At 36.0% G+C, this 11,450-nt stretch overlaps 1 protein-coding gene across 4 annotated transcripts in view; it reads right to left on the minus strand.

Annotated features, from left to right (window-relative positions):
* LOC107716425 (catenin delta-2-like) overlaps positions 1–11,450 on the minus strand; it is a 316,783-nt gene that overhangs the window by 103,301 nt on the left and 202,032 nt on the right. For all 4 annotated transcript variants that reach the window (XM_016522876.1, XM_016522879.1, XM_016522878.1 and 1 more), the window contains one exon: positions 9,317–9,557. In XM_016522876.1, the coding sequence (XP_016378362.1) occupies positions 9,317–9,557 (241 nt within the window). The remainder of the gene's footprint in view (positions 1–9,316; positions 9,558–11,450) is intronic.

The raw sequence follows: 11,450 nt of genomic DNA on the forward strand, positions 1-11,450 counted from the left end.
ATAGTGATGTAGGTATGTGGGGGCGTGTTAGAACGAGCCATTTTAGGAAGGTGTGGTTGACTCTTAACTTTTATAAAGAATATCTCTTTGGATATTCAAACTCAACTTTACAGATCTTCTTTATGCACCAAGAGCTTGTAACACTCCAAAGAGAAAGGAAAAATTGAAATCGCATCATATGATTTTCGTTGTTCACTGAGGAGCTGCGCAAAACATCGTGCGAATATGAACGTGGTTTAGCGCAGCTCGTCAGTGAACAACGGCTCTGTGTAGTTAATGCTGCTCAATGTGAAAGCCCGCAGGTGATGGAGATTTACCGCTGATTACAGAACCGGCTTTACTGATAAGATGCGCGTTAAATATCGCATGCGATTAATCGTGCAGCCCTACAGACTTCACTTTAGTACCTTGAATACAGAGCACTCAAGTAGCACTCATAAACACTATACCATACTTAATGCTCAACCACACAAGCCTGCTTCAGAGTGAGGACCCAAATCAAAATTACAGTCGCCCAAGAACACTTTTTTGGTTGATACTCCACCCAAAAATAAAAAATTCTCTCAAGATGCTTTTACACAACATTGTTTTCACCTAAAAAGAGAAAACATTTGAAAATGAGTTTCAAAGTGCAAGTTTTTGAAAATGATAGCATTATCGATGTGTAAATGTAAATTTTTAAAACCTTATTAAAACCACCCACCTTGTCGGCTGTGTCCAGCATCTGGTACGCCAACGATTGGGTCTATTTTATTTATGATATTAAACCCTTTAGAATAATTATAATCAATTCTAATAATGAGAAGAGCGAAAGTCAAACAGAACATGCATTTACACTAACATCAGCTCAAACAGGCTAATGGAACATTTGACAGACAGCAATTACTATAAACACCAGGTGCAGATGGGATGAAATATGACAAAGCCGTCTCCCCATACGTGACAACATGTGACAACACTGCAAAACTCTTTGCTACCCAAACTAAAAAAAAAAACAAACAAAAAAAAACTAAACAGCAATGAATGCACCAACAAAGGCTGATGCTTGCACAGTTATTGCGCACAAACCCCGAGGTCTTCCATTTCCATTATAAAGCACTTGGTACTGAGTCACACTGGAGTCATGCATGCATAATGCTCCTCACTGTATACTAACACAGGATAAATCCACCTGTAAACTGTGTCAATGTCAATTGCATTCTTGCATTGCAAAGTAACCACATGCTGTAGTAAAAGCATCATTCATAATAATACAAAACATCATATGTGCCGTTCTGTTTCGCTATCCACATCTTCATGTCAGAAGTTTCTCAAGAGACTGATCTGAACATAGATGTGAGGGCAATGACGCACTCAGGGTCACAGATGCAGCTGTCTATAAGTCTTCGTGAATGGAAACACAGAATGGTGATTTATCAAGTCAAGTCAAGGTTAGGTTAATGATAGCATGGCTGGGGTAGAGGCCATGAGTCTCCAGCATTTTATTCTATATTGGAGGCACTTATAAACCTGAGCCATATGTTTCTGATGCATAACAACCACCTTTTTCTATCGCTGTTTTAAAGTAGGGGACTGCATCAAAGTTATGCTGATATTCAAACCAAATGCGAAAGTGAAATTGATTTTAAACAATAGCACATTAAAAGAAGACAAAATATACACAATTAGTTCCAAACAAATCCATACGCAAGCATTTCCGAGGAACACACAGTAGTGGAGCTACTGAATGAATAATAGTTTTTGAATGAAATGGTTGAATGAATGAATCAGTGACTGGTCGTTTATGAATGAATGAAAAGCTTTGGAATAAATCATTTGAGTGAATCTTTTGTTCCTGAATAAATCAGTGTTTTTAAACTAATCAGGTTCATGAATGATTTGATTATTCACTTACAAAGAGTGGTTCTTTAATGAATCGGTTGAGTGAATGACTCACTAATAAAGACACTTGTTGCCTTTGTAGCCTGCAGAAAAAGACACTGAAAAATCCCAACCACTAATGCACAGACTAAGTTAATATGAAACACATACGATTAACAACAGTCAGTAACTGTTAGCAGAGTATAAAAATGAGTAAGTATTTTCATAAAAATCTAACCTGTCACACAATTCTCGGTTAGCTGGTTTTAGCTGGCCTTCCAGCCTAGTCATAGCTGACAAATTAGGCTGATTTTAGGTGGATTCTGACCTCTTCTTTAGCTGATCAGGCTGGTCTAAGCTGATCAACCAGCTATGTCCAGCCAGCCAGGAATCTGAAACTGGTGCCTCTTTCATGTCTCTCTTATTGACTTGTTCATTCTGTGTTTCATACGAACGCTACTGATGCCACCTGTGTCTCAGTTTTTGACCAAAGTAAACGATGACTTCAGGATTAATATGATTGCATTATATTATTGTAATATAGTTGTACAGTAGTGGTCATTTTGTTGTTATGCTGGTGTTTTGTACAGTGTAAATTGAGTATTTTTTTTAGTAATTTTAGAGGAGGCTTTAGGAAAATACACAGGCAAATTATAAAAGATTCTGAATTAAAAACAGTATTTTTAATGTTCATGTACAGCATTTAATAATTTTGCTATTTATCGCCAATAATGATTGTCTTACTGTGTGTAAATCTTTTAGAAAACTTTATTTGGATTTTATAACAAAAAAAAAAAAGCTTTTTAAAAGAGAAGTCATGGGAGTTCTGTGGCAGGTTTTTATGAAAATACCAATTTGTTTTTATACTCTGCCTCGTAATTGCAATGTCAATTGAGTTCAAGCAAAAAAAAAAAAAGAAGCAAGATTTTTAAACTGATGAATAAAATGCTAAAAAAATTTAATAAAAATGAAAATAATTTTTGTTTCCTGTTTTTAGTCAATTTATGACGGTATGAAGAGGTTTTGAACTTAAGAGCCTGAAATAGTGTCAATAATGATGTCAAATGAATGTTTTTAAAATCACTCAACAGGTGAATGTAGCAATCAAAATACCATTGCTTTGCTATAACTAGCACAGCACTGCTGTGTATAAGAAGCTTAATGTATCAAATTGCCACTCTGCCACAGTAATAATACCAACCACCCTTTTACAAGCACTGCAGGTTTTTCTCTTTCTTTTAACCACCCTTAAGTCACTCAATGGCATCACCTTCCTCACGTTTGAGTGCCACAAGATGCTTTCTGTAAATAACAGTGTGCATTTGTATATGTCAATGCAGAAGCATCTTTTTGTCCCTGAGTGGACAAGGACAGCACTCGAGTGCACGTCTACATTAAAACAAAGCAGAGAAAAAGCTCCTTGGTGCCCTGGTAATAATGACTGTTTTGAAAAGGAGGTTTGCACCTTAGCTTTGATCAATAGAAGGGGAAAGGCAAAGGCAAAGGGCAGACCCCTTTATTTTCCAACAGCAATCCCTTATTCTCTCCAGCTCTACGGGATACGCTGAAAAATCAATAACCCCCATTCAATCACACTCATTTATCTTCATCCCTCAGTCTCCTTTCTTCCTCCATGTTCTCTCATGCTGCAGATGGCTCATAACTCTGTTTATCGCACCACATCAGCAACCGTAATACGATAACGTCTGCCAAAGATTTTCCCGCAAAGTCCTGTGCCAAGCATCTCGGCCCCGATGTGAACAGGACTGGCTGCTGTGTTTGACGGTTTACTGAGTGCTTTAATCATATTTTTAGCCGCATGATGAACGTTAATAACTTGCTAATGCGCTATTCGTTTTTAATCACAATGTGTCATTGACGGATTTCACATACATGGATCGCAACTCCCAAACACCTGTCTAAGATACGTTTTTGATTTCACACAACTCTGACAACTTGTGGATAACAATTGCTTGAGTTTTGACACTTGAGAACAATTCTTTCTTTGTACTGTTATACAGCGCTGTCAGTATTGTACTTTGTTTCTTGCGGTTCGGATTGTACCACGTGCCGCTTTCAGGTGGAAAGGTCAAAGACTGTCTTTTTGTCATTTTGAATAGTTTAGCGTTTCACCCAAGGACACACTTTGCCCTTACAAATTCATACAAAAACCACTTTTTAGCAGGGCTTCACACTTGCCGTGGGCTGAGGATGTCTAAACTTATTATGAGCTGCAGCACTTGTAGCAGTGTGTGGTTAGCATACCTGTCCTGCCTCATCCCTTCATCTCTAGGGAGGAAACACCAGAACAGAGCAGAAATAGCCTTCATTAGAGTCACAACCCACTTACAGCTTATTATCATGCATGAAAATATACACAAATTGCAATTAAATAAGCCATTTTCTCCAGAGAGCAAGCTAAAATTTTGTCACATAAAGAAACAAGTGCCATATAGTGTTTAAGTCATTCATGTTCACTCATAAATCCAATAGAGCAAAAGGATTCCTGAAGTAAAAACACCATTAATTGTTTCCTTAGAGACAATGATTTTTATAAAAAGTGTTATTGTTAAATGATAATATATTATGCAGACCCCATGAATGTGATTTCAAGGTAATTTTCTTTCTTAATTTTTTTTTATAATTTAAAATATTTTTAAGGGCCAACATTCTAGTAAAGAATCACACTACTCTTGAAGAGAGATCCGTGTTGGATCCACCAATTTAGAGAAGCTGCTGTTAGCATGTCAATGAGAAGCAAGCCAAATAGTATATGTAATGAACTCCTACTCCTATGAAGCATTGCAAATGACTCTACACAAAGAAAACTAACTTTAATTACATTAAATATACAATCATTAATTAGTATTTTTCAATGAATCATGATTTGATTACATTATTCACAATGCATCTTGGAATGTGTAGTTCATTGCTGTATAAAAGACATGTGGTGCATCTGAAATCATATACTGAGTAGGTACTACATTCAAATTTGAACTACTTTACAACTCTTAAAAAAGTATGTTCTATACAGTATGAAATTTAGGTGTACTACATCAGTCATGTTGATATTGACATTATGACCTACAGTGACAGTTGCGTCGCTTGACTGCCATTCATAAGATCCACTCCCGTGGCCTCATGGGATACTGTTTTTCGAATGAATTCGGACATATTACTCTTTTGGCAGACATTTTCTTCGCATACTATATAGTCAACTGCAGCAATATTGTACAGTCTTCTATCTTCAAATAATTTTGAATGCATTTTTAATCTTGGATCTCTTCAGAATTTTTTTTGAAATCCCTATGGAGAAAATTAATGGGAAAAATTCTTCCTCAACCAAGGTTGTTGAAAAAGTGGGTGGTCCCAGTAGCACTCCATTCAGGCTGAATGACTCCAGGCACAGCCTTGCCTTTATATGAATCACATTCAGTCACACTCAGACTAAAGAGCTCACACACTCGTTCTGCTGCTAGTGCTGATGCTATTCAAACAAATACACTCCCTCCACACTATAAAAGACTATAAAAGTGCACAATAAAGATCAAAGAGACTCTGCATCAGACATCTATATAAGGAGAAATTCCATGTTTATCAGCATATCAAGCGGTCTGTTTGGCTGTCAATGATGATTTTGGGATTGAACAGAACATGCTATGCCTAAACTTTCTCTTGATATTCTGGACTGAATTGCTGCAAATAAACTAAACAAAAGTTTAGGAAGTAAGATGCTAATTAATACCTATATTATTTATAAAAAAAACTATACTGACTCCTTAAATGGTTTTAGTGTACTTTGTGTTAGTAGCTACGTAACTTTTAGTTGTTTGACTGTAGCTGCTTTACATTATGAGCAGCTTGTACCATTTCAAAGTAACATCTCCAACATTAATAGTATGTAGTCATCAGCTCTGCAGAGACTAACACTAAACAGCACCACTGCTAGACTGCAGTAGCCTTTATTAGCCCAAGCATGAGTGCATGAGAGCCAGTGCATGTCACCACAACTCACGACTAATTATCTGCTGTCGAGTTTTTCATGAGCACTGTAACACTGAGCAGATGAGGAGCCACTTTCTATAATGGCAACACGTGATCAACGCTGTCTAATTAACAAAAAAAAAAGGAAAATAAAAGTTTTTAGTGATTTAATTCATACTTTCAAACGTATAAACAATTCCTTTAAAAATAAATAAAGTGTTATAATTGATTGGTACTGAAAGAAAGTGTGAATTCAAACAAAGGAAAATTTGAAAAATGTTGATGGACTCAATACTATCACGCATATCAATGACTCATTTAAAAATAAATAATGTGTTATAATTGAGTGGTACTGAGAGAAAGTGTGAAAACAAAGGAAAACCTGACAAATATTGATTTTTGTAGAAATAGTGGTAACACTTTAGTTTAGGGAGGAATTCCAATAACTAGTTGCTTATTAGCATGTATATTACTAGCATATCGGCTGTTTATTAGTACTTATAAAGCACATATTAATGCCTTATTTTGCATGACTATACATCCCTTAACCCTACCTCATAACTAAACTTAACAACTACCTTACTAACTATTAATAAGCAGCAAATTAGGAGTTTATTGAGGCAAAAGATGTAGTTACTAGTTAGATAATAGTGAGAATTTGTCCCCAAACTAAAAGTGTGACCAAAATATTAAAATGATGCCTTATGGTATCTAGTGTATTATTACAGAAAGGTGTGTAGAATAAGTATTATTTATATGTCATTCTAATACCCCCAGCCACCAGTAGCCAATTCTAAAATAATATTGTTTGCTAAGGCAAGTGTCACTGTTACTATTTTTTCATACTAAGGGTTAGGTTAGCGACTCTCATAACTCATTCCTCAATTTGTACATTGGACATGAATTATATCTAAAATCGTATGGTTTGCTGAGAAGAGTTCTATTATTAATGCCCTTGTAACCACCTAAAACACCATAGCAACTGCATAGTAAAACATTGAAATCACTCAGAGTATGTTAGTAACCACACAGAACACCTTAGCAACTGCATAGTAACACTATAAAATAATTCAGAAAACCTTAGCAACCACCAAGCATTGCCTAACAACCACACAAAACACATTAGCAATGCAGAATCCATCCAATAATATGTACAACAACACAGAGCCACAAAATATGCTAAATATGCTTTTTTGATGTGAAGTATTTAGGATTTTTAAATATTTTCTAAAGAAGTCTCTTATGCTCACCAGGGCTGCATTTATTTGATTAAAAATACAGTAAAATATTGTCAGTTATTGCAATTTAAAATAACAGTTTTCTGTTTTAATATATTTTAAAATGTATTCCTGTACCATTACTCCAGTCTTCAGTGTCACATGATCCTTCAGAAATTAATCTAATAAGCTGCTTTGGTGCTCAAGAAACATTTCTCCTAATTATTAATGTTGAAAATAATTCTAATATGCTTAATATTTTTGTTGAAACCATCATTTTTCCAGGATTCTTTGATGAATAGAAAGTTCAAAAGAACATCATTTATTTGAAACTGAAATCTTTTGAAAAAAAAAACAAACAAACAAACAAACAAAAAACAGTAGTGTATGTTCCCTTTCATATTTTCTATGATCAGACATTTTGAGGAAGCGTATCTATAATCAGCGTGGGGCTTTAGAAATATCATCCTTCTGAGAAATTGATCAGTATTTCTGTTAATTTCCATTAAATAAACCACATACTTCCAAAAGGTATTGACTAAGTAAATATACAAGCAACAAGTAACAGTCTATTTTAGCCAGAAATCTCACTCTAAATCAATGCAAATAAATACAAAAAGTTATTTGTCTATTAATGCTTAGAAGCCGTCTAAGACACAGCATCATAATCGAGAGAAACAGTTTATCACATGCTAAAATATTTATCCTTATTACCTTATTTACGTATTCAAAGACAGAAAAACAGCAGACAGAAAAAGATGACCCAGCAGTATAAAAACCCAGCAGGATTAGCCTCCTGCTCCATTATGGCTATAAAATGATAGGCTGTCTAAATGTGTATTATAATGATTTCTGAAGGATCATGTGACACTGAAGACTGCAGTAATTCAGCTTTGCCATCACAAGGATAAATAACATTTTATAATATATTAAAATCATTTCACAATGTTACTGTATTTTTTTTATCAAACAAATGCACCCTTGGTGATCATACTGTAAGAGACTTTTTTAAAAAACATTAAAAAATCTTACCGAACTCAAACTTTTGAACAATACGTAGACTAAAATTAAAATAAAACCTAAAAAAATAGAAGGGGGAACAATAGAAATAGAAACATAGAAATAAAGAACCTAAATTAAAATAAAAAAGTAACAACATCAAAACTAACAACAACAAAAAAAAACACTAAACTAAAACTTGAATTAAAATAAATAAATAAATAAATAAATTTCACCATAATACAAATGAAAGGACTGTCAAATATTTCGCAAAAGGCCCTCAAAAAGTGACACACACAACCCCTGAAACCCCTTCAGCAGCCGCTCTTCCAGCTCAAATTTGATCGATATGTTTTTATTTTTTTTGCCATGCATTGGTCATAAAGCTCTTTGTGGCGCTGCCTCAGATGTTGAACTAGATTTGTTGCGCCAAGTTCACATGTACTCCGTCTGCAGTGCATATACAGCATGTGTATGCGGTGCAGAAGCAGCACGGACTCATTTTGCTTTCGCACAGTTTGCGTTTGCAAACGTTGTTTCTGAAAATGCTTTTTCAGCATTGTGATTCTCTTTTATCACAGTACAGTAATACAATCTTTTATAGACATATTCACGTTTAAACTCAATAAATATAACTTTGTTTAACTACCACCACGAGTGCCATCTATTATTGCCTTGTTTATCTAAAAGTGCACTTTTCCTTGTTTTAAATCTAGCCAAAAAGCCATGTGTTGACTGTGAAACAGTAGACTTTAATTATATGCATTTATATTGTAATTACAAAATTTCCATGTCAATCCATGTTAATTTTTACCGCGAATAATGCGCTGCCACTTTAATTCAGCACGTGCAGCACAGCAGAAATAGATTCCGTGCGGAAACGATCGCAGCATGACTGCTGCAGACGCACCGCTCCTGGAGCGCACTGCCGGACCGCAATCGCGTGCTGTGTGAACGCTCTGATCCGTTAACATGGGCGCGGAAAAAATACGCACCACAGACGCAGTGTGTGAACCTGCCGTTACGTTTGTATGCCCGCCCGGTCTGTCCTGTTCTCGTGCTCCATTTAGGCGCGCTGCATTCTGATTGGTTCGGATAGCATACTGCGGGAGGTCGGGGGCGCAGAAAATCGTGCTATAAAGCGCAATTTTATGACGATTTCGATTAATCGCTCAGCCCTAGTACATTTGTCATTTACATTTGCCAGGTACATTTACTGTGACTATGAAAAAGGTCCAATGGGCATGCAGACTCACCTGGGATCCTTCTGAATGCTGTCAATGGAGGGCGAGCGGGCCAGGTTGCCCTCGGGTGGCAGGGCAGGGCCGGACTTGCTGTAGGGAGACTCCACTGATGAGCAGTATGGCAACGTGCGGTAAGTATCTGTGTAATTGGCGCCCTGACCGGACGAGTAGCCACCTCTGGGAAACGTCCCTGTGGCATTCTGACTTCCTGTTCGCTGCAAGGGTATGGAGTCAACACCAGGGGAGGATGGGGCTATGGCAGGAGAGTAGGGACAAAACAAGAAGTTCAGGACCTGCTCACAGAACTGGTTCACTAGGTCTAGGTACAGGAACAATGAGAGGACAGTGAGAAGACAAGCAGACAAGACGTGATACAATGACAGAATGACAAAGAGGGAGCAGAAAGGAGAGGAAGAGATGACAGCAGTGAGAACGACAGCAATACAAACTCTTAACAGGTACATAATAGAGACAAAGTGAGTGTTACTAGTCAAAACCTTTCTTATCACATTTATAGACACATTTAATGTTAAAATGTGGAAACAGAAGCCCATGTGGCAAACTAAAAAATTATGTATTATATGAGTCTGATAGCAAAAAAAATAAACTGCTGTTGCATAAGTTTGGGGCCAGGAAGATTTTTTTTTAAATTATTAAATGATAAATTATTACTTTTATTCAGACATATATATATATATATATATATAAAAAGTTTCTGTTTTAAATAAATGCTGTTCTTTTGAAATTTCTATTAATCAAAGAATCCTGAAAATATTAAGGAGCATAAACATTTTTAACAAACTAATTTCTTATAATAATAAAAAAATCTTTCTTGTGCACCAAAACAGCATATTAGAATGATTTCGGAAGGATCTTGTGACACTGAATATTGGAGTAATGACTGCTGAAAATTCAGCTTGGCCATCACTGGAATAAATTTTAAAATATGTTAGAAAACAGTTATTTTAAATTCTAAAAATATTTCACAGTATTCTGTTTTAAATTATTTTAATTCTAAAAAAAAAAAAGCAATCTTTGGTGAGCATACTAGACTTCTTTAGAAAAACATTAAAAAAAACCTACTGGCCCCAATATTTTAATCTAAAATGAAACTAAAATTGAAAAACAAAACAAAAAAAACCCTCACTATATGACAAGCTGATTACAGGATGATTAGCTAATTAGCAGTCCATTGTGAGCCATATGCTGAAACTTGCAGTACAAATTCAATAAACTGCATGATTAGTCTCCAGTGCTCTAAAATGGTCCAAAATTCGTAATTAAATAATTCATCTTGATGCCTGATGACTCACCGATTGACTGAGCTTATGTAAGCTCTAATTTTAGTTGTGACCGTTTCAAAAAATTGTGTGAAAAGGGAAAATTCATGTCTATGGCAAGACAGGGTGGCATCAGATGAAGGTGACATCACAGGTCATGTGATTCCCTCATTATCTTTATACAGGTGCAGCTGTAAGAGGCAAATCAGTTTAACTGCACATTTGTTTGGTTTTTAACATATTGAGGTTACAGAGTGTATCCATTTCGCTCAATATGAGGGTAATGTGGCAGCCACTGTCTGCTAGACAGTCACAGTGGAGTGTCTCATAAATCTGCAGCGCAAGACGATCAATGGCAGTGTTCGGAGACTTTACAACAACACTGCCAGTGAAGCCGTAAAACAAGACTATTAGTCACCAAACACAAAGTGCACCCAGGGAAAAAAAGGCTCAATGTATCTTTGGAGACCATCCATGACTCTTCAGCTTCCTTTAGAGAAAATGTTGCATTCGCTCAGTGGAGGCTAACGATAATTAGACAGAGTTTGAGATGAATGAGGGAGAGAAAAAAGGGAGAGAAAAAAAAGAGGGAGAGAGCTAGAAACAGGATGAGGAGGGGAAGGGGTGCCTGATGGATTGAATTAAGCTTCCTGAGCCGGAATATATAATGAGAAGCTGACGGACAGAGGAGAAGTAAAGTTCAGTGACCAGACAGGGCTGTAACACAGCAGACATTATACACATTAATCAAATCAGGCTACAATTTTTTTTTATCAAGCCAGTAGCTTAGTTTTTTATACGCCCTGCTAATATTTTCACTGGCCCAACCAAAAAAGAAACAAACAAAAAAAACAAAACAATTTATA

The sequence above is a fragment of the Sinocyclocheilus rhinocerous genome, unplaced genomic scaffold (genome assembly GCF_001515625.1).
Source record: "Sinocyclocheilus rhinocerous isolate Xijiao unplaced genomic scaffold, SAMN03320098_v1.1 scaffold360, whole genome shotgun sequence".
Lineage (NCBI taxonomy): Eukaryota > Metazoa > Chordata > Actinopteri > Cypriniformes > Cyprinidae > Sinocyclocheilus > Sinocyclocheilus rhinocerous.